We start from the raw sequence: 23072 nt of genomic DNA on the forward strand, positions 1-23072 counted from the left end.
GCGCTGTAAAGTCAGGGACTGTTCATTCGCTCTGCTCCTGGGATGTAGGTTGTTATAGTGATTGGAGCAAAGGAGGTTTAACTAGAAAAAGACTGTGGAATAGTAAAGCAGGAGAAGGAGTTTTGGACTTTATTTAGTTATTGAAATGCAGCTAGTGTCTGTTGCAATACTACCTCTCAGCTCTCTGTTCTGCTGTTGCCCTGAGCCCACAGAGAGCAGCATGGCTATTAGATGTGTGTGTGTCAGGGAAGCGGGACAGGGAGAGGGTGTCTCCCTGACTCGTCCCCTTGTCTTGACTTCGCTAGGCTGCCCATTCCGCCCCCATTAAAGCCAGCAATGCCTGAAGCTTAGCCCCTCATGGAGTCTAGAGCTCTATGCAGGCCAGAGGTTTGAGCTCTTGAGGGTAAAGCCACTGGGCCAGGGGACACCCACTTCTCAATCCTGGTAGAATATTACTATTTCCCTGCAAGACCAAACCACATGAGTAACAGTCATAAAATAAATATAAATAAACTTTCAAGTTGCACTGTGCTTTATAGTTTACAAAGCCCTTATTTAATCTTCCTGAAACCCTGATTGGGTTTTAAATTTCTGATTATTAGCTCTATTATACAGTACAGGTGAGGAAACCAAGGTGTAGGAAGATTAAGTGACATACACGAGGGTGTCAGCTGGTAATCAGTGGAACAATCCATGTGGCCAGCACGTGGCACACAGAAGGCACAGAGTTCAGTAAATATTCAATGCATGAATCAATGAAGGAAGGAACAAATGACCCGGGACTCATACCCAGTCCTTGCAAGTGTGAATCTGTGCTCTCTGCACATGGCCAGGCCACCTTCTGTGAACTCCTCTGCAGTCTCCACACCTCTGGGACACCCGGGTGTGCCTCATCTATGACAGGGTGAGCTGGGATTAAGCTTTCAAATATCACGTCTTTGTTCTGCAGATGTGAAATTTATGTCTTGAAATTCCAAGAAGGAAAATAATGGCATTTTATTTCATTGGCTCTTTAAAATGTGCTCTGTTCCAAAAGGTTGAATCTATAAACATTACTGGAAATTTGGGAACGGATGCCAGGAATTCCTAAGCTTCGTGTCTGCCTGGGCCAGGATATGGCTGCTACTCCTGCAGATTATGGGTTAAGAAATATTGCTATTGGACACTTGTTGGAAATTTTAAGCTCCTTGAAAAATATGGCTCCATTAGGAGAATTCTGTCAAGAGACACACAGGCAGCATTTAAATTTTTCTATCGATCCTTCTTTTGTGGCATGGCCAGAAGCCCTACCGCTGAGCGCTTTCAATACTTTCCTGTTTCTCCAACTTCTAGTTGGATTAATCTCTGGAGTATCTTGAAATTTCCTGAAGTTGTCCTCCCATGAAATGGACCACAGGATTAAAAAGGCCCACAGAAAAAAACATTTGCAGTCTGGGTTTTAATGCCTCCAGTAATGAACTGGAGGTAGATTATGTACATCTCAGTTATAGGAGGGAAAATATAAAGCACACTTGATTGGCAAATCAAGTGTTCCTATGAAGCCGGAGCAAAGGCTGATGAATGAACTATTTATATGGATTCTTGCTTTACCTGTTCTCTTTTCCCGAGACTCAGGAAGATCTTGAACCTGAATCAGACTGTTCAAAAGGTATGTTAAGGGACTACAAGGTTATTATGATTCCTTGTACATCTTAGTTTTCTTGGTCAATGATAATAATGACGATCACAACAAACATGGCATGGCAAGGGTAAAGAATCCAGTTGGGGTGGTAATTAATTTAGTGAGGGCTTCATGTTCTCTCCAAAAGCAAAAACAAAAAAACCCAAACTGACTGAACCCAAAATAAACTGACAAAGACGTTCCTGAATTAACTGGAGGTGCTAATTACACCATTTGATTTTATCCACATTGCAGGATCCAAAAGAGATGACTGCTTATGCTAAATATGTCTATAAAGAAAAGTGCATTGGTGGTGGGAATGGGAAAGGAAAGATGAACCCAAGAGTTGAAAGTCCAAGGAGACTTGGTGGTAATCTCCCTTTTATAGGTTGGTAAATTCAAGGGCACTGTTTGGGACTGTAATGCAAACAGGAACTCTCGTCTTTGTGGAAAGGTACAAGCTTGGGACCCCAAAGGTCCCTGTTTGCTCCAGCAACATCCCACGGAATAAATGCAATTCATGTTTTCTTGGCAAAGAAGAACTGTTGAATGTAGGTAACCACGAGGCCCCTGAAATGCTTGTCTAAAGTCTCTGGCCACATGAGAAATTATTTTAACTTTGACTTTATGTGTTTTAGAAAATAAATACTAAGAAAAAGCTCAGCCTTTTGATCAGAATATGATTTCTTAAGGAATATTTGCATCACAGCAGATTTAAGTGTACAAAGAGGAGGCTGGCTGGGATTCTTGTAGCTACAGGACTCAGTGTGCCTCATATGAGTTTTATACACAAGTTTTACATACAGGAAGGTCTTACTGCCTAGTAGATGGTTGTGAAGGTTCCCTCTCCTTCCAGCCTCACAGCCACTGCCAAAATAGCGTCACGTATGCCTGATCTTTAGGCCTAAAGGTGGCAAAGGGTGTGATAAGACTTAAATAGGGAACAGCGCAGCTGAGGGCTGGAAGGGAGCAGCCTCGGTTAAGACACAATGTTCCTAAATTGCCTGCTTTTTGGCTGACAGATGCTCCCAGCTGGCTGGTGTGCAAGTCTGTAACTTGCAAAGCAGGCTGGAAAGATGGTTTTGCTTGCCAAAACCAAAGCAAGTAGGAAGCTAGCAGACAGAGCTAAGAGATCTGGTGCATTTTGCTGACTGGTTTTAATCCCCTGCCTACTTCGGGAAATCAAACTGGGCCCAGGAAGCCTTGTTTGATTATTTTAGTCTTTTCCGTCCACTTGAATAGCATAGGCCTGGGTTACAGAGTAAGGCTCCAGTTGCCTCCACAGCACCCTTCCAATTCACCTTTATACAGAAACTCCCCTGGTTTCATCAAAATGATGTGACAAGTGGTTTTCAAAATGTGGTCCCTGGATCAGCGGCATCACCATCATTTCAGAACTTGGTAGAAATGTAAACTCGTGGCCCCTCCCCTGGTCCTACTGAATCAGAAATACTAGAAGTGGGCCAGGAGGTCCTCCAGGTGATCCTGGTGTACATTAAAGTGTGAGAACCATCTCTTTAGACCAAGCCAATCAGGTAAACCATGATCATTAGAACTGGTGGGATAGAGCTACTTATGCCAAGAGTTGGGGGAGCACGAAGAGAGATCTAATAGTAAGTGGCAGCCACTCTCCTGATGGCCATTTGTATAAAACCAAGGTGCTTTCCTCTCTGTAGCCCAAATGAGGTAAGACTTGCTAGGGGAAAAGGAACACCAGGAAAGAAGCTGGTGACGTCTGGAAAAGTCCCTAAGAGCTCTGCGGTCTTTGATAAGTCCTGGAGGTGAATGGGTGTCTGCCCACCCAGAGGAAGGAGCTGTTGCCTCTCACCCAGCACCACCCTGTTCTGTACACAAGTCTCCTGATCACACTTGAAAGTTCTTTATTATATTATTCTATAGATACGGTGAGAACAGAAAATGGAGATGGGCAGGAGGGAGGGGAAGAGTGGGCTGCAGTAACCCCACGATCGGGTTCGGCAGAGAGAACTACCGAGAATCATGCAGAGTCGGAAGACTCCTCAAAAGTCACTAGCCCAGGGCTTCCCTGGTGGCGCAGTGGTTGAGAATCTGCCTGTCAATGCAGGGGACACGGGTTCGAGCCCTGATCTGGGAAGATCCCACATGCCGCGGAGCAACTAGGCCCGTGAGCCACAACTACTGAGCCTGCGCGTCTGGAGCCTGTGCTCCACAACAAGAGAGGCTGCGATAGTGAGAGGCCCGCGCATCGCGATGAAGAGTGGCCCCCGCTGGCCACAACTAGAGAAAGCCCTCGCACAGAAACGAAGACCCAACACAGCCAAAAATAAATAAATAAATAAAATTAAAAAAAAAAAGTCACTAGCGCAGCCACCATGAGATAATGATTGCTTCATCACCACCATCATCGTCATCGAGCTACAGCTGGCTGAGTAGCCTCCTACATGCCTGGAACCATGGTAGGTGTTTTATGTAGATTTTCTCTAGTCCCCCCCCACCCCCACACCCAGCAACCCTGCAAGCTTGGTGGTATTACCTCAGTGTACAGATAAGCAAAATGAAACTCAGAGAGGGTTAGGAGCAGGTCCAGTATTAGACAGGTAACAGGGGCTGACACAGGATTCTCATCCTTACCTGGTATGCGACACCATCACTCTATAATACTCCAGCCTGGTGATTTCCATCCAGCCTGTGCCTGAATACTTCCAGGGACAAGGTGCTCCTTACATCCTAGGGTAGTTCATCTTTGGGCTACTGGAATGTTCTTTTGTTTACTGGTGCCAAAATCTACCCCCTGGCAGAGTTCACTCACTTGTCTTGAAGTTGGCCCTAGTCATATGCCTGGTGACTCCACAGGACCCAGCAAACCCCCTTCCTACACGGATAACTCTGAATATCTACACAGAGTTCCAGGAATCTTTACTTCCTCCAACTCAAAAGCCTTGGTTTCTTTTCTTCCCCTCTTCATTTTCGTTATAGAAAGGCAGAGAGGGTCTCATTTTAAAGCCCTGAAGATTCGTCTTCATAACCAAACATCTGCATCTCATAGAATGCTGGGATGGTATTCTTTACGTATCTAATGACTCTTTGCACTATTGTGTTTACGCAACTTCAGGCACAGACATAAATCGAAACCCCCATTATTCCTCAACCATCCCAGAGAGCAAAAAAGGTCACAGAGTGATCAGATCTCAGGGTGGAAGGGGACCCCCTCTTCTGATGTTTCCGAGATAAGGCCTCTCTGGAGAATGAGGTGTGTGGGATCAACTTGGCTGTACTTTTAGAAAATGCCAACCGAGGGCCTCGCAACCTTGGGGCTGGATGACAACACACGTGGGTGGAAAACCGACCTTGAGAATCATGCGTGGATGGCCCCCCAAATCCTCGAGCCTTAGTGTGGCTGGTGGAGATGGAGGTCGTGAGTTTCACCCATGGGAGGTGGGGCTCTTACCCTGCAGCACCCTGGTCTGGGACCTTGAGGAAATCCAAGCTCTCCGGCGTCTGTGACACTCGGTCTGAGCCAACGGACTGTTGTCGTGGTAAGGGTGGGCGAGCCATAGAAGGGCACAGGCTCTTCTGAGTGGACCTCTGGTTTCCAGCAGCGTGGGGATGCGGCACAAACTGGTTTTTAATGACTCCATTCTGATGGTAGCCTAGAAAGTGGGAAAGAGGAGAAAACAAAGCGGAAAATTTCTGATCCTATGCTAAAGGCTCTCCAAATTTTTTTCCGCCCGTCAGCCACGAGTGAGTTACTTAGCTTTGCCAGGCCTCAGTTTCCCCTTCCGAAATAAGGGAGGGCATAACTGCTCAGGTTTTGCGAGGAATAGAGCCCAAGACATTGTACACCGCCCGGCCAGTGCCTGGAACATAGCAGACGCTCACGCATGCTCGTTGATCCCGACTTTAGAACCACCAGACGTTCAGGGTTCCGAAGCCAATGGTCAAAGAAAGGTAAGCCTGCAACTAGTTGGGAGGCACATGCTTGGGTCTAAGGAAAATGATGACGTTGTGATTCAAGAGGGCCGGCAGGCAGCTGTTTGAACAGCTGGACATCCACTTTCAAGGGGTCAGTCCGGGCTGTCCTCTGCAGGAGGCTGCTGCGGGAGGTGAAGACTCCACACAGGCGGGGGAGACGTGGCCGCTGGCTGGACTGATCTGGAGAGAGCAAGCTGTCTTAGCCGAACTGTTCCTGGTCAAGATCACATTATCTGCTAAGCAACAGACTCTGGTGCTGGGCTCCAACCCGTGCGCCTTGGCTGAAAGCGGCACTGTCATTCCAAGCTATGTATGAAGAAGCCCTTATCTCTTCTCCCACCGACAGATTCGGGGAAGAGTGAAGGGGAACAAGGCTCCCCAAGGCACGCTCTTGGTGAACCCACCATAAAGCAAACCTCTTCCATCCGAATTAAGAGAAGAACTCTTTGGTACCAGTGGGATGACCCTTAGTTTATAAGGCGACTCGGGGTTCAGGTTTGGCTCTGCCTCTGACAGCTGTGTTGACCTTGAGCGAGATACTTGACCTTTCAGAGTGTCAATTTCTTCATGAAAGAAACAAGGAGCTTGGTGAGACCCCACTTGCTGCCAAGGTTGCCAAGGACAGCAGAAGGGCATCCAGAGTGGGACGTGTTCTAGGGCCATGATACTCAAAAGGGGTCCCATAGATGGACTGCCCCGTGCCGCTCGTGACCCACCCACCATCAATAAGCTCAGAAATTAAGAGCAAGCATTTAGAAGCGTTCACAGCAGTTTCACAGACATATCTCATGTCTGTTGAATCTAATAAGAAATTTTGGCTTATATTTTGAATGCTTTTAAAATTCCATTCTTCTAGTAACTTTTATTATATCTTACAAAAGTATAGTTTGTGATGGATTAAAAATTAAGTTAAAAAACCCACAAAAACCCAAAACAAAACAAAAAAAACCCCCAAGCCCTTGATCCTTCACCACAGATAGTATGAGAAGTACTGATGTAAGGGATTGGGGTCCAATTGCCTCATTTTATTGGTGAAGAAACTGTCACATACAGAGGTTGAGAGCTGTGCTCAAGGTCAGGTATTTGGTCTGAGCCGACTGTGGCCAACACAGCTGAGGCAAATGAGCTTTCCAGGTGGTCTGGCCAGGATTTTGCACGGGCGGCTGGCGCATAAGTAGTAACAAAATACTACACTGGTTCTCTTAGGTTCTTTTGTGCTTGGATTTTCTTCAAGGATAAAGGCAGAGGGGAGGAAAGACAGCTGGGCCAGGCAGGATGGGGACTCCAAAAGAGATGAGAATTAGTTTCTCACTGATAGGCATGGTTGTCCATACTTCAGCATGCAACTGTGAGATTCCAGAGCAGGAGACAAAAGAAATGCTTTTTACTGCTTATTTTGGACACTGCTACAAATAAATTCCCTTGTCTGGGATGATCTGAGTCAAGTGTGGTCCCAAGATGAGACCCTTTTCAGACCTACAATCCTAAACCTATTAACATCAAACATTCTGGGGACAGTTTCTTATTAACTGAATTGTGAGTGATGGAAAAACATTTTGTGAGTTTTGAGAGTACTCTTCCAATACTAAACAGATTTATTTAAGGGCAAAGCCTCTTACATTTATTTGGGTTTGGATTTTGACTTGCATGCTATATTTTTTATCATTTAAAAAAATGAGAAAAATGAAACACAAGATCTAAAACTTTTTCTGAATCAATTTTGTATTCTCTCAGATATTACTTTATTTCTTGGAGCAGTTCTCCTAGATTCTATCTGATTAAGAATAGACTTTCTATTTATTCACTCAGCTGTTAACTAGTTGCAAAGTACTGTCGTGGTATTTGCCTGGAGCTGAGTAGTGCTGGGGTTATACCTTGCAAACTCCAATGTCCATAGAGGCAGTGTCCTACAACTTAAAAGCTGACGACATTCTGGTTGTCATGGACAAGGGGCTCTACTTCCTCTTACTGATGTACAAAGCCTTTCCGAAGGGAGGTAACATTGCCAGGTAAGGAAATGCAGATCGCTAACTCAGCCACAGTGCACTCTCACTAGCTCATACATACCTTCCCTGGATTTCGGGGTCACAGGTAGGGCCACTGTGTTGGGAGGAGTACATCTGGCACTGAAATGGCTCACGGCTGGCTCATATGTGGGCATTTATTGGCTAATGCGTTTCTTCCTCAAGGTATTTTACACATCTGGGTCTAGTCTATGGCGCATGCTTGGCTTACCTGGTGGCGGAGGGGCAGCTCTCATTGGGTAGTTGGCATTGTGAGTCCCACTGGAATAACCTCTGCTTTGAATGGTGTTCCTTCGGGTAGGACCTGAAATAAACCCGCAAGACAAAGTTAAAATCGGTGCTACTGGCTGGATTTATGGCTCCCGATGGTTTTTTGCTCATGGAAAACTTTTGAGAAGTTTGGAACGCAGGTCTCCGTCGGATCTGCAGGAGACTGGTTGCAGTGGAGACGGCTGTTTGAGGGAAGAATTGTCCTGGCAGCTATTGGATGGGAGGGGCTGGAGGACATGTGATGGAGGAAGGGACTTGAAATGTCAGAGCCAATAGCTTTACAAAGAGGTATTAATAAGCTTACAAAGGGGTTTCTATTGTTGTAGACTTTGCAAAGAGACAGAGGAGACATCTGAATGTTCGCACTCATGTTCTGACCACAGCACCACAGAAGCCGAGGCTGTGTTTGCTGCACATCATGGTCACTGGCGTGAAGGACACCGCGGCTCCAGCACCTCTGCTTTCGTCCAGAGCCTTTCTCGCCAGAGTTTGCATTCTACAGTCTTCGAAGTAAACACAGAGACCCTGAAGGGTAGAAGCAGACTGATACCCTGGACACAGACGTGCAAGTGTTAGAAAACAAGCAGGGCCAAATGGAGCTTCATGTGGGCCAGAATTAGGGCTGGGGTGGCAGGGCCACTGGGGGCCAGACGAGATCTCTGCAGAGACTACATGTTGGAAAGGAACATAGTAAACAAGGTCTCGAGTGGGACATGAAGGAGCTTCAGGACATGAAGCTGATTAAAGCAGCTGGAAGAGGGGTGCAGAGGGAATTCCTAGTAAAGAGAAGAGCAGGAAGTAATAAGGCATGACAGCATAACGCAGAGGAGCTGGGTCTCAGGTCCTGGGGCAAGGGGAGGAGGCCAGGTTAGGGTGTCCCCCTTCCTGCCCCCTTTTCCCCATGAAGATATAATAAAACACCGTATTAGACAACGTTTCACTTTGAGGCCTGCTGAGCATTGCTCATACACATCTTGCTGGTTATCTGCAGCTCTCCTTCGCTGTGCTCTGTGCCCTGGGTTCTGAGCCCAATGGAGTGCTAGGCCTCTGCATTCCAGTTGGGTTTGGTCAGTGGGAGGCACCGGCAGGAGACTGGGGTGCCAGAGGAGAGAGGGGTTGGGGTGTCTCCTCCTTTTTTTTCCCAAATTGAAGTACAGTTGATTTATAGTTTCTAGTGTACAGCAAAGTGACTCTGATATATATATACATTCTTTTTCAGATTCTTTTCTGGGGTCTCCTCTACCTATATCCTTAGGGGTAATAGTGGCATCCTGCTGTTCTTTGCCCGAGTCCCAACTTTGTTCCCTTAACCCTGCCAACACCCCTGCAAAGAGTCCTTTTATGTAAAAGTCTGTTAAAAAAATCCCACCTAAATGTGCTGTCTTCCGCAAATACCAACAGATACACAGATATATACCAACATTTTCTGAGTGGCTATTTCCCTGTACTGTATTAGTGAGTTATATAGTACGTGCCAATGTGCGCTTTGTAGACAGATGTCATAAAGGCCTATTTTATACCTGTCACACTCTTTTTTTTTTTGGGCCGTGTGGCTTGCGGGACCTTAGTTCCCCAACCAGGGATCAAACCCAGGTCCCGGCAGTGAAAGCACCAAGTCCTAACCACTGGATCACCAGGGAATTCCCGACCTGGCATACTCTTCATCGACCGTACACATGGGCTGCATTCTGTAAAGATATCTACATTATATGAGTACATAGCATATGTAATTACTCTATATTGTGCCTTATAAATATAATTTTATAAATATCATTTATAAATAGAGAAAGAATCAAAGGCCAGTAAAGGAGTCAGACTGTGCTGTGAGTTACTGCATGTATGTCTTCTAATGAAGCAATTGACAGTGAAGGAGGGCGGTATTAAATGTGATGCACAGTAACAGAGCAAAACCTTGTAGGGAGCTGGTAAATATGGTCAGTTTCTTTCAAATTGACAGAAAAGGGCTTCCCTGGTGGTGCAGAGGATAAGAATCTGCCTGCCAATGTAGGGGACACGGGTTCGAGCCCTGGTCCGGGAAGACCCCACATGCCGCGGAGCAACTAAGCCCGTGCGCCACAACTACTGAGCCCGTGTGCCACAACTACTGAAGCCCACGCGCCTAGACCCTCTTGTTGCTCTGCAACAAGAGAAGCCACTGCAATGAGAAGCCCGTGCACCACAACAAAGAGTAGCCCCCGCTCGACGCAATTAGAGAAAGCCTGCGTGTGGCAACGAAGACCCAATGCAGCCAAAAATAAATAAATAAATAAATAAATAAATAAATTTATTTATTTAAAAAATAAAATTGACAGAAAGGATGAGGTTTGTATTGTTGACAAGATCGGACTGGAAAGGGCTGGGAAATGTAAAGCCAGCAAACTGATTTGTTTTAAACACAATTCATGCTGTAAGGCCAGGAATACTACCCGTAACTACAAAGTAACTCAGAAAGGTTTAACCTGCCCATTTGCCTTGATGTTGGTTTAGTCTGAAATGTTTCAATCTGAAGCAAACCCCAGCCACAGGAAGCAGTCAAAGTACTGGTTCTTTGCCCTGCAGATCTGTGCAGTGTTATGAGCATTTGGTAGGAAAAGAGTTTGGCTCAGGGCAGGGTGAGGGAGGGCCAGGCGGGAAGCCCAGAAGCCTAGCAGTGGTCCCGCCTGTGGGGCCCGTGAACACTTACGGGAGTTCTTGGGCAGCCCGGGTCCGATGCTGACCTGCAGCACTTTGTTGCTGGGCTTGAGGATGGCCAGGTCACCGAAGCCTTGGTGGAATTGCACTTGCCGGGAGCCCCCTGCACTCCAGGGACCCCAGTTCTCCTTTTTCAACTTGAGTTCAAGCCTGCGACAAGCATATTTGTTGGAATTAACAAGTCGGGATGGAGCAATGAGAAAGTGCGGTTCATAGACCCCAGCATGGCGTTGTGCTGCTGGGCAAACGTGCTATAAAAACACTGGATCATCGGAACCAGCACCGGGCCCGGCAGACAGGCATGACATCCATGGGTTTCCCAGACAGAGGCAGAGCATTTGGGGTCCAGCCCCTGGGAGACACCAGTTGGTGAGGGAGGTACCCCAGTACAGGTGCATTGTCACTCTGTCAAGTGCATACAGGTGGGACTGCCCCGGGAACAGAAAGAAAGGCCAATCACCAGGCCACACCCGCTGCGGTATGTCACTGTGCTTCTCTCTGATTGCCCAGGTCTGTGTTTGTGGAGGACTGAGAGATGCCAGACACAGAGAGCTCACGTCTTCTTTGCACAGAATGTGGCTACTATTTAAGTTCGATTCCTCCACCCTCACCCCCACCCCAGGGAGGAAAAAGACAACACTAGCAACCAAGACCCAAATAAAAGGGAAGTTTACTCACCACTGCACAACTCCTCAGCCAGTTTTTATTTTCCACATTGCCTATATGCCTACATAATGCAATTTCATATTTTGCTTTTTTTACCTTATATTTTTTCATGTTTTAAGACAGAAAAATCATAATTGCAAGTAGCCGTCTATTCTATTCAGTGGCTTGGCTATAGTCTTCCTTTTTTTGAGTTATTCCCTTATCACAAATTCCCAGACAAAAATAATTGCCCCCTGTACTCATGGCCAAATTGTTCTTTGGAAAAGCTGTAATGAATTCATTCTGCTTCCAGTATCTATTTCACTGGAACCACAGCAGCATGAGTTATGGTAAGGTCCCCTCCTTATGGGATTAAGGCTTTACTTTGGCTTCTTCCTTGTGAGTAGGAAGAGTGGAGGATATCCCCATTTTATAGATGGGGAAATTATGAAGGAAAAAAAAGCCAAATAACTCACTCAGCAAACACGAGATTAGAAGTTCAACAGTCCGCCAGTGTCTGGTCCACGAGACAATGTTGTTAAAGCAAATGAAGGTGAGAGCCCAGACACAAGACGCCAGCCATCCACAGCCCCCAAGTCTCCAAATGCCCCACCAACACGCTGTATTATGCATTGATCTTGGGAACTTAAGCTCCCACTCCAATCACTTTCTTCTGCTTCAGCCTTACACTACTTCTGCCTGCTCTGCTAAATAAAATATTCTTTTATTGGTGATATAGAAAATCTGCCTTTTCCTGGCCTCACGTTGGTGACCTTTGTTCAAAGGATAAAATACACCATCCAATGAAGTCATTATCTCACAGAAATGCAAAAGTGACGTTTTCAAAGCCTGTGGCAACCATCCAGACTGTCTTCTGCAGGCCCTAAGAGTCCACGGGGGAAGCCAAGGCACCCAGAGCTCCTCAGAGCCACCCAAGCCAGTCAGACCCCATCCCCCCACCCCGTAGGCCTCCCCACCTCTCAGCCTGGACCTCAACAGTGAGATCAAGGCCCCAGATCCCAACTTACGTGTTGCTAAATTTCAGAGGTAGTTGCTTCTGGGTTTTTTCCTCGTAACGCTTTGCTAAGAGGCTCAAGAACTCAGTTTTAAAGACGGATTCAAGCAAACTGTCATATTCTTGCTCATGAAGAATAAAAAGGTCATCCTGCATAGTACTGCAAAGAGATTGGAAAGACTTAATGAAAGTTGCAGTTTTGTTTATTCCATGATTTTTTCCACTCCTTTTTTAAGCCTGTAAAATAGCACTAAATTTCTACCGTCTTTCTCTCTGTAATAACTGAAAATCTTTAAAACACAACACAGTGAAGTACAAAAATAAAGTCACTAAAATCTGCCTTTAAAAGAAGTTTATAGCCCACCAAAAGCATAAGTGAAATATTCTCTCACATGACTTCTAAAATCAGGAATTTAAGGACAATGTGTCTGTATAAAAAAAAAAAGTTTGTTTTCAAACATCGCTACATCACAACCATGCTACCTGCACCAGGATTTGTTGTGATGAAGACCCTGACAACCAGTGCTTTAATCTCTGTCACTCAAGAGCATGTGTAAAAGCAATTCAGGGCCAACATGACAGTTCTACAGTGTCTGGGAGCCAGGCGTCTACTCCTCTTTACAGGTACGACCAGGAAGTTGTACATGTCATTTCTGCTCACACCCCACTGGCCAGCACTGTGTCACTTGGTTACACCTAGGTGAAGGGAGCCTGGGAAACGTAGTCTCTGGGTAGGCTGCCAGCTATTAACATGGAAAGGAGAGAATGGGTATTACAGGGCAGCTCACAATCTCCACTATACCTCCTTGTTCACGAACTTTTCCAAACTTGGAATTGGAATCTTTTCTTAAAGTGTGAGAATAATATATCTCAGAAGGTGTGGCCGCAAAGCTCCTATCATCTGCCTGTTTCTAGGCAGATGAAAAGTCTGGAATTGTCTTAATCACTTCAGTGACAGTAATTCAAAACTCCAAAAGGCACTTGTGTAAAAGTTGCTCACAACAGCTCTGCCAAGTCATTTGGAATTAAAGAAATAAAGCCCCAGCATCCTAGCACAGGTCTAAGAAGACCTCTGATTTAGGAAGGAGGGTGTACAACGGGGAAGAGGCAGACAAGAAGCACCACTTTTTGGTGTGTGGGGTGGAGTGATACTCCCATTTCAGCTGCCTGACTCATGTCTGGGCATGTCTGTTTGCCTGGCTGTACTTTAGGCAGGAGAGTGATTATTCAACAGGGTTATTAAACGAGTGCAACACAGGAAACCTTGAGTAGTTTAATGTGCTCAGATGTATTAGAAGTTTCATGATCAAAAAGAAATAAAGCAAGCAGGCCAAAACATCAAGGTCAATTATCAGCATGAGTCTGGAAATGCGAAGAGGCTGTTTGGATACTCTGACTTCAACCATCAAATTCAAAAACCCCTCCCTTTGGTGACCCGAGTCAGAGAGTTAGGAAATCATCTTTACCCAGACCAGAGTTTCAACTCATTCCCCTCTCCTCAGCCCAGGTTCCTAGATCTGAAAACAAAGCTTTTACATTTTTTTTTTCCTAAAAACTCAGACTTATGTTTGGACTTCATCCCCGTCTTATTCATATGCTCACGCTGCAATTCCTTACAGACGATTGGCATAGTAGGCTGTGTTGAAAGATGCTTTCCTAGTCCCTGGTTTGGCTGACTACTTGTTCTTTATCCTCTCTCCTTTGTGGCTTACTGTTGTACTGCTGACAACACTAGAAAATCTTGTTTCACTCCCTTAACCAAGATCTTCTTCACAAAAATATTAGTTACAAAACCCTGGGTAAACTCTTTTTTTTTTAAAGCTGAAAAGGCAGTTTCAGGTAGGACGGCCCCTGCCTTTATTTCAGCCTTTTTAAAAAAAGTTTCCTGCTTATGAAATAGATGCTCCTTTTAGTAAACTGAAAACTACAGAGGTTAAAAAAAAAAAAGAAGCAAATAAACCTTATCCAGAATTCTACCACCCAGAGACACCAGTGGCACCAATTGGGGATCCTACATTAATTTCTCTGAGAAAGTGCAGGTACACGTGGCGTTGGGCCTCAGCACGGGCCTCCTGGGAGAAGCTTCACCCGACCCCAGGGGAAAGGCTCACTGCCATCTTTTGTGTCCCAGGAGTATCCTGGATACCAGTCTCTCAACACTTGTAAGCTGTGTGCCCCATGTTTACTCAGGGCCCTGCTCCTCCTTCCAGGACGGGATGGAGCTCCTTAAGGCAGGGACTGTGTCTCGTTCACCTTCAGATCCAGAGCTGAACAAAAGGTAGGTGATCAGTCCAAAAACATAGAGAAATTCCAGGTTTCCAAAAGCTCAAAAGCCACAGCAAGGCAAGATTTCAGGAATGCATCAGGTCAGCTGAACAAGCAGTGAAGCAGCCTGTTCTTCTTGCCAGAGGTTTAGGGCAATCAGGCAATGAAACAGTCTAGGCAAGAATGTCGTGCCCAGGGCAGCTGGAGCCTCTCTCTAAAGCCCCCTCTTCCAGGCTGATTTCCCCAGTATGCACAAGTACCGGAAAATCTACCGAAGCAGACAGGCAGCCCCACAGCTTTTGGTCTTAGGTCTCTGGGGGTCAGCTGTCAGGATAAGGAGGTCTAGAAGCTTCATCAGAGAGAACCCCACATAGGTGACTTTATAATTCCAATCTCATCACGTACGACGGGAAGGCAAAGAACATGGGCTACTGAACTTTGTGGCCACCCTGCCAGCAAATTGAGTTTTTCAAGTAAGAGCGAGGCCAGGTCAGTATACGGTTCTTGGATAAGAAGCAGCTCTTGAAGGATCCTTCAAAAATTCATTCTGGGCCTTCTGTCAGCAGAATCCCCAAAGCCTTGGAAATCCGATGTCTCACCTGCATATCAGTGGGTCACCTCCTGATAGTCTCACCACGTCTTCAACGAAGGCAGAAATGCAGGTGTCAGTGTTTTGGTCTAACTTTTATTTAGATAAGGATTTTCCTGGCCCTTTGAGTAACTGTAGTGTTTGTAGCTCTCTGAGCTATTGGGTCTAATTTATTTTTTTTCTTGTAAGTTAAAAAAACCTTTTTCTTAAAATTTCAATTATAATTCAACTAGATATATTACCATTTATAAAAAGGTAAAGACTTCTTGGGCTTTCCTGGTGGCACAGTGGTTGGGAGTCCGCCTGCCAATGCAGGGGACACGGGTTTGAGCCCTGGTCTGGGAAGATCCCACATGCCGCAGAGCACCTAAGCCCGTGCGCCACAACTACTGAGCCTGCGCTCAGGGCCTGTGCTCCACAACAAGAGAAGCCACCCAATGAGAAGCCCACGCACCGCAACGAAGAGTAGCCCCTGCTCTCCTCAACTACAGAAAGCCTGCACGCAGCAATGAAGTCCCAATGCAGCCCCAATGCAGCCAAAAAAAAAAAACCCAAACAAACCATAAAAACAAAAAACAAAAAGGTAAAGACCTCTAAAAATATGATGTCTATTGAAGGATTAGGAAAAACTTTTTATTATGAAAAATTTCAAATATCTAAAAAAGCAGAATAGCAGAATGAACCTCCACATGTCAGGAGGTTTCAACAATGATCAAGCCACAGACAATCAAATTTATCTACAGTCTCATTCTCCCCACTTCCACACACCAGCTAGGTTACTTTAGAGCAGAGTATAAATATTATATTATTTTATCCTTAAATATTTCAGTCTGTATCTCTAAAAGATAAAGCTTCCTTAAATAAAAATAACCACAATACCATTATCACACATAAAGAAATGAACAATAAATCCTTCATATCAAATATTTAGTTATGTTCACATTTCCCCATATTGTCCCGTAATTTTTTTGTATGGTTGGTTTGTTTGAATAGGGAGCTGTGAGCCAATTTGGCTTTCCCAGTAGTTGTAAGAGTTAGGGACGGGCTGAAAGATGAAGCTTGTAGGACACTTTGATAGTCTGAACTAGAAGAATCCATTAGGTGGTCATTCCAGCCAACAGTCAAGAAGTAAGCGTCCTTAAGTGTTCAAAACACGTTACAACTTTCTTCCCGAAGAGCTAGACAACTGTTAAAAATTTTCTCTATGCCAATACTGAAATACATTGAGAACACACACACACACACACACACACACACACACACACACACACACACACACGTTCTCCTGGTACCACAATCCATTTCTACTCTGGATTCCATTTCACACTCCACGACCCATGTGGTTGCATTCCTAACTTGGTTTAGATTACTAGCCTAACCCAACAGCTGAAGGAAATGAGGGAACGGTATTAATCTTTGCAAGTTGGGGCTCAGTAACTGTAACATGCAGATATAACAAGTTTAAATGACTCAGGCTCTTTTTTTCCCCTAGATCCAGAATAAATTTCAGGCTAAGTACCTCATTTTATTACAGCCTCTAACAAGGAAAGGCCACAAGGAAGCAAATGTCCAGATCATGAATACTAAAGAGAAAGTAGAAAAAGAATCTGATTTTACTATGAGACACTGTATCCCCAGAGGCTGAGAGAGGAGGAAAAAAAAAAAAAAGACAGAAGGAACAAACTTGAGTGTGAATATCCCAAACCTTGCTTGATAAGCCTCAAAGACTTGATCAATAAGATATTAAGTGTCAAAGTGCTTGATACAAACGTAGGCATACGATGATCAAGCACTCCTTGATGGTCTGAAGGCTGCAGACAGACCTGGGCAATAATAATAGAAAGAACAACTATCATTCTCAGAGTAATCAGCAAATGTGCCCAAAGCTGTGACTCCTGGGCTTGTAGCCACGGCTACTGCCAAGTGTCACAGCACGTTTCAGCTCACCCAGCTTAGCCCAGGTATAACTGGTCCCCATGCAAGAAAAAAAGAGAAGCTTCCAGTTGGGTTCCTTGGACCAGCAAGGGCAGCCTCAGGGCCCAGCTAGCCAGGAGACTGCGGCCAGCAGGTCATGGCCCATGAGCTGAATTCTCAGAAAGACCTTTGAGGAAAACCCGACAGCGCCTAGAGCGTTTCCGTGAAATCCATGGCACTGAGACCCACCTGAGGTGGGGCTGCAAAAGGCTGCCGATGGACTCATCTGCTTAGTTCTACCACATCCTGAACCGAAGGGTTTTAAACTCTTAACCTCACTGCACTGCCTGGCTCTTTATCAGGAAAATTGGGAGCAGATAGAATCAGAAACCACAGTGACACAGGCAAGAATGGACACAACTTAAAATCTGCTTTGGATTATCACACTGGAGCCAGGATTTCTAGCCTGGTAAATCAGACGCCTGAGCACACAAAACCCCTGCTTTTTCCCAAGAGCAGCAGTTTTGTCTGCTGTGTGGAATAAGAGTTCCAAATTCCAGGAAGACATGTTCACAAGTAACCAGAACATCTCTGCTTTTAATGCAATGGCAGCCCGAAGCTTGCCCTGAGAGAGGCAGTGCTATCCTCAGAAGGGCCAGGGACGTGACTCAAGGAGGAAGCTACTGGGCTCAAAGGGGCCTTTCTTCCTCTTTTCTTAGCCTTCTGCGGACTGAGAGGATTTCCTCTCATCAGAGGGAACTCAGTCTGGGAGTTATTAGCAGGGGACCTAGGGAAGTCTCAGCATGCATAGAAGCCCCTCTGCCAAAAGCAAGCCATAGTGCTGACAGGAAGAGCAAGGGCCCCTACCTGTGAACTTGGAGTTGAAGGGAGCATTTGGCAATGACTCCAGGGCTACAGATTATGGAGACCAATTTGTACTCCCCCCCTCGGTATTAATAGGCATAAAGGGCTTAAAGGAGTCCAAAGAAACTTCCCACCTAGGACAGTCAAGAGGTCACAGCAAACTAAAAAGCAGTACTGATGACCTAATGGCCACCTGTGCTTGGGCCTTTCCTGGTGAAGCGGGTTAGGTCTTCAACAGGGGCGAGGTGGGCTTGGGGGCATTGGCCCTACTTCAATAACAGCAATTGTGCTGGTTGTTTCACATACTACATTTATTTCTCAAACTTTATGGGAACAAAGGATCTGGGTATCCCTTGATCAGAGGAGCAGATCAGAAGGCAAATTTTTCTCGTCATCTTGGGACTCCCTGAGAGCCATGAAGATGAGCTCTTCTTTGGGAAGAAGAGGAAACTGGGTTCACGTCATCATGATTTTTACAACTGGGGAGCCTGACCGGGCCTTTCTCCAGGCTGTGTTTGGAACAGCGGTTGTTGTTGTTGAGGAGAGACAGGGCTCCCCTGCCCCCAGCCCTGGCCACTCACCTGAGGGACACAGACAAGATCCTCTCCGTCTCGATTCTCCGCTTCAGCACCTCCTTCACGAGGCCTTTGTCTGGACCCTGCTTGACCTTTTCTCGTCCAATTAAGTACAAGCATTTCGGAGTAAGAAGCAAGTCTCGCTTCACGCTCTGCAAGGAGAGGTGTGTTAAAAAGTGTCAGAGTGACAACAGTCCACACAAAGGGCATTTGTGACCAGGTGAAGGGACGCTGCTTTAGGTAGCGAACTTTCACTACCATCGGATGGCCATTCCATTTATCATCTAAGTCCCTCGAGAGCAAAAGGGGACATTGTTCAGGACTCTTAGGTTGACATATGTAAAACTGCTAATACTTGACTCTCTTTGACTTACAAAAATGGCAGACCATCAGGACAACACCTAAGGTCTCAGGGCAAACCAACACACAGGACAAGCCTACCGATGATCTGCTACAGAATGTTTCTCTCTCAGGGATCCGTGCACATATAAATTTTGTGAGCCCATGAAATTTTTACTTTTTAAAATTGACAAATTTTCATTTCAATGACAATCCTTAAAAATCTAATATAAACATACTGTATTATATACGCAAACACTACTTAGAGACTTAAGCACTCATGTTTGCATTCAAATCTGCCACCAGAGCAGCTGGTACCATACTCCGGTTGTAAGGAATGATTTGGTTTTGGTAAAACAACGTCATCCTTCTTGTGAAATTAATATTGTTATTTATTTATTTTTTTTCCTGACCAAAAAAACAAACAGGAACCAACACACATAAAAAGCTCTGAATGGGCCCATAAGCTATTGTGGCTTCATATTTCATTATTAGGGTCAAGATTTTATCAGGCAAAAGAAAATGTCTAAGGAAAGAGGTAAAAAAAAAAAAATCAGCTGGCCCCCAGTGGCTCTGTGAAAGCCCTGCATAGTCATTTGCTCAGGGAAAATGGGTAAGAACACTTCACTTTATATTCTGAATCTTTTGATCCAATGAGTCTACTCCTATCAATTTATTCTAAAAGCATCAGTAGACAAATGCACAAAGACATGTGAAAGAATGCTCACTGCCTCCTTTTATTTATGATGGTTTAAAAAAAAAGAAAAAGCCCACTGAGAACAGATTAATGAGAAACTGGTTAAAAATACAGTGAAGCAACTGTTGAATGGGATACTACGCAGCTAAACAAAATAATTTATATTGACACATCTATTAATATGGAAAGTTCTCCCTGGCATATTTTAAGAGCAAAACAACCTAGGACATAAACCAGCAGGTAAGGTAGATCTCATTTTTGTAAAACTAAATATACAAATGTATGCCTTCCAAAAAAAGTTCTAAAGGATACACACAAAATGTTAATAGTGATTGTTTCTGGGTACAGGTGGCTACTTCTGGCTTATCTGCATTTTCTAAATTTGTCTACGACGAGCATGTTCTGTTTTGGTAATCAGAAAAGCAAAATTACGAGTTATTTTTAAAACTAAGGAATCTGTTTGGTGACTCTCAGAGGCGGGCAGTCAGCGTGTACCTTGAACCTCCTGTCATACTTGGTCACCGTGTCTGCAAAATCAATCTTCTCTCTCTTGCCCACAAACTGCTGGAGTTCCGGGTGCTCTTCCATCCCTATGTAGTCCCCGATGAAGTTCCTGTTAATACTGTTTCTCCTTCTCTCCTTCTTGTTCAACAGGAGGTCAGAGGCTGCAATTCCCAAAAGGGCAGAGAAGGGAGAAGGATCAATCCCCGAGGAGGAGGAGGAAAACGCTCAGTGTGGGAAGACACAGAGAAACTCTAAATGAATGCAAGGTTTCAACACACGACATTATATGCAAAGTAAAATGAACTTGTAATTCATCTAAGTTCAAAAGTAGTCTTAGATCTGGCAAATTCATGAAACAAAATGACTACAATACCCTCTTCTCTCATTTGGACATATTTCTTCCGGGCCACGAATTTCCTCCATGATTTCTGTATCACTCGAGCATACCCATCGTACTTTCGCTCTCTCATTTCTTCTAGAAGAAAGAGCTGTGAATATAGAGAAGACCGATGTGAGCCAGTTCACAGGACCTGAACATCACTTTTTTGGGTATTTTAGGGACACTCAGTTTAGCCGAGGACATAATGCGGAGCAGCTTCTCAGACTCATAAACAAAGGTGAAAAAATGTGTTTATGATCACTATAACTTTTATATATACATAGTCTTTTAATATAATATATATTATAATACTATAATATAATATGCATATTCTTTTAACAAAAAACATCATGGAAAATAGCTGGATCTGAGTGTATTCACTTGGACCTTAATGATGGTGTCTGCCCTGCCTTGCTCATAACCTCTGTGAGAATCAAATGAGTGATTCAGCACTTATCCACTTATTTCCCACCTTGATCCAAAGAGGATATTAAGTGGCTTGATCACATGAGCTCGTGGAGGCAGTTGTTTAGTGCTGCCTATAGCCTCTTACTAGAATTTTCCAGCTTTTGCAAGAGCAGAGCCTGTGCTGCAGTGGAAAGAGGGCTGCCCTCCTCTTGGTTCCATGAAAGTATAGACTTCCTGCCTCACAGAAATCTCCAAGGAGTCACTGGGGCAGAGATAATAACGAGTGACTGGAGCTGGACTTCACATGTGTTACTTAGGACTTAGATTCACCAAGAGGGGCTGGAGACTGTTTTAGTTAAGGGCTCATATCACACACTGGCAGGTGTTGAGACTCAGGCCACCTTAACGATGAATACTGATTCCTGCACCCCACTCAACAGAGCTCTGGAGTAACGAAGATGACAGCAAGCAGCTGTAATGAACCGAATGCCCACTACAGGTCAGGAATCATTCTAGATGCTTTACACGCATTCTTCCATTCTACCACTCAACACTACATGAACCACATATTTGTGTTATCTCCATTTTACAGATGAGAACATTGGAACTAAGATTGGGTGGGGCTGGAAAGTGAACCAAGGTGTTTCGACGTACAAGTCTTTCTCTGTAAATCTGCATCTAATCAACTCGTAAAATGGTGGGAAACTCTCATTCACCACTAGGAAGTGGTTTACATGACTCTCTAGGAACAAAAATAAAACGGACCAATAAAAACCCAAAGTAATGACGATGAATGTCATTGTTAAAATGTTCCAGAAGTAAACAAGTGAATTTGGTTTGAAGGCAGCTGGGCTTGATTTGTTGTCTCTTGTTTATCTGGGTTCTGTACCCTGGGGCCACATCGATCTCCTCCTGACACTCAGATTCTCCTTCTCACATCCCCAGCTGTGTCAAAACCACATCTCAAACTCAAAATACCAAGAGAGCGGCACTTCATTCCACAGCCATCAGTGCCATATACAATAAGCACAAGGAGCATATTTCCAAAACAAAAGATTTTTAACAATTGGACAGAATGTTTAAAATCTGAGCCCTGTGGTTGCCTGGAAGGTTATCCGTTGGGGTTTCTTATCTTGTGTGTTGGGTTGCTGGGTAAGTCTTGTTTTCTTCTTCTTTCCCAGAGCTATTTTGGGAGTGTCATAGAAAATACACTTGTGACTCAGAAAGGATGAAGATGCAACCAGTTCCCAACTTCCTATAGATTAGTTCAAAGATTATCTGGTTTTTAGGTTCTTTCCAAAAGCCATATGGGTTAGAAATCAGGGAGGTTCAAGAAGAAAAAGAGAGAGAGAAAGAGAGGGAAAAAAAAGCAAAAATCATGGACACATGTAACAAATAAACAAAACCAAACCAAACCCTCTGGTGCCTGATGTCTAATGTGGGTTCTTAAAAGCAAATGGGTTATTTTGTAAATTCAGCACATTTACTATAAAAATCAAGGCGAGATCACAGGGTAGATTTTTAAAAACCATTTTTCTTTTTTTGGCCTCACCATGCGGCATGCAGGATCTTAGTTCCCCAACTAGGGATCGAACCCGTGCCCCCTGCAGTGGAAGTGCAGAGTCTTAACCATTGGACGGCCAGGGAAGTCCCTAAAAACCAATTTTTGTAAAAGTATTTGCAATGTCAGGGCTAGATGTGGATGGATGAGTGATGGTGGTGGGGAGAGAGTAGTGATGATGGGATTTGTGTGCGTGTGTGTGTGTAAAAACATGGGGGAGAGGGCAGTCAAGCGATGGTAAAAAGCAATTGGGAGGAAGACACGGAAAAGAAAAACCAAAAATAAATCTTGATTTTTGAAGTAAAATCTCAAAGCTCAACTGAATCAGAAAAAAAAGTATGAAAAATATTGAGGCTGTTTTTGTGAAAATTTAGCAAGCCGATAAAGTAAAAGTGGGTATAAAACAACAGAAGAGTTCTCCATTGTACCAATAAATCACTCCATCCCGTTTTAGAAAGAACAGGAACTGTTCTGTGGGTTGCTTAATGGTGTATGACACAACATTTTCATTTTATAATTGGAAATGAAATTACTGTGAAGCTACAAATAACTCAAAGTGGAAAATGCTACCACAAACTTTTCATAAATGGGTTCTATCGATGTGTGCCACTTATTTATTTAACAACCTTTACGGTTCATAAAGCCATTCAGTTACAACCATTAGCATTTCTGATCTCAGGCTGATCCTGTGAGGCAGGCAGAGCAGCCATGGGGCCCATTG

General features: G+C 44.6%; 1 protein-coding gene across 1 annotated transcript in view; it reads right to left on the reverse strand.

The window, feature by feature from the left end:
* MYO1E (myosin IE) overlaps positions 1-23072 on the reverse strand; it is a 201966-nt gene that overhangs the window by 12554 nt on the left and 166340 nt on the right. Inside the window, exons 20-26 of the mRNA XM_082445188.1 lie at positions 20377-20491; positions 19995-20164; positions 18470-18615; positions 12270-12416; positions 10589-10746; positions 7847-7939; positions 5088-5289 (exon numbers count right to left, since the gene is read on the reverse strand). Coding sequence (XP_082301314.1) covers positions 5088-5289; positions 7847-7939; positions 10589-10746; positions 12270-12416; positions 18470-18615; positions 19995-20164; positions 20377-20491 — 1031 coding nt within the window. The remainder of the gene's footprint in view (positions 1-5087; positions 5290-7846; positions 7940-10588; positions 10747-12269; positions 12417-18469; positions 18616-19994; positions 20165-20376; positions 20492-23072) is intronic.

The sequence above is a fragment of the Balaenoptera physalus genome, assembly GCF_965194825.1.
Source record: "Balaenoptera physalus genome assembly, chromosome: 2".
Taxonomy (NCBI): Eukaryota; Metazoa; Chordata; class Mammalia; order Artiodactyla; family Balaenopteridae; genus Balaenoptera; species Balaenoptera physalus.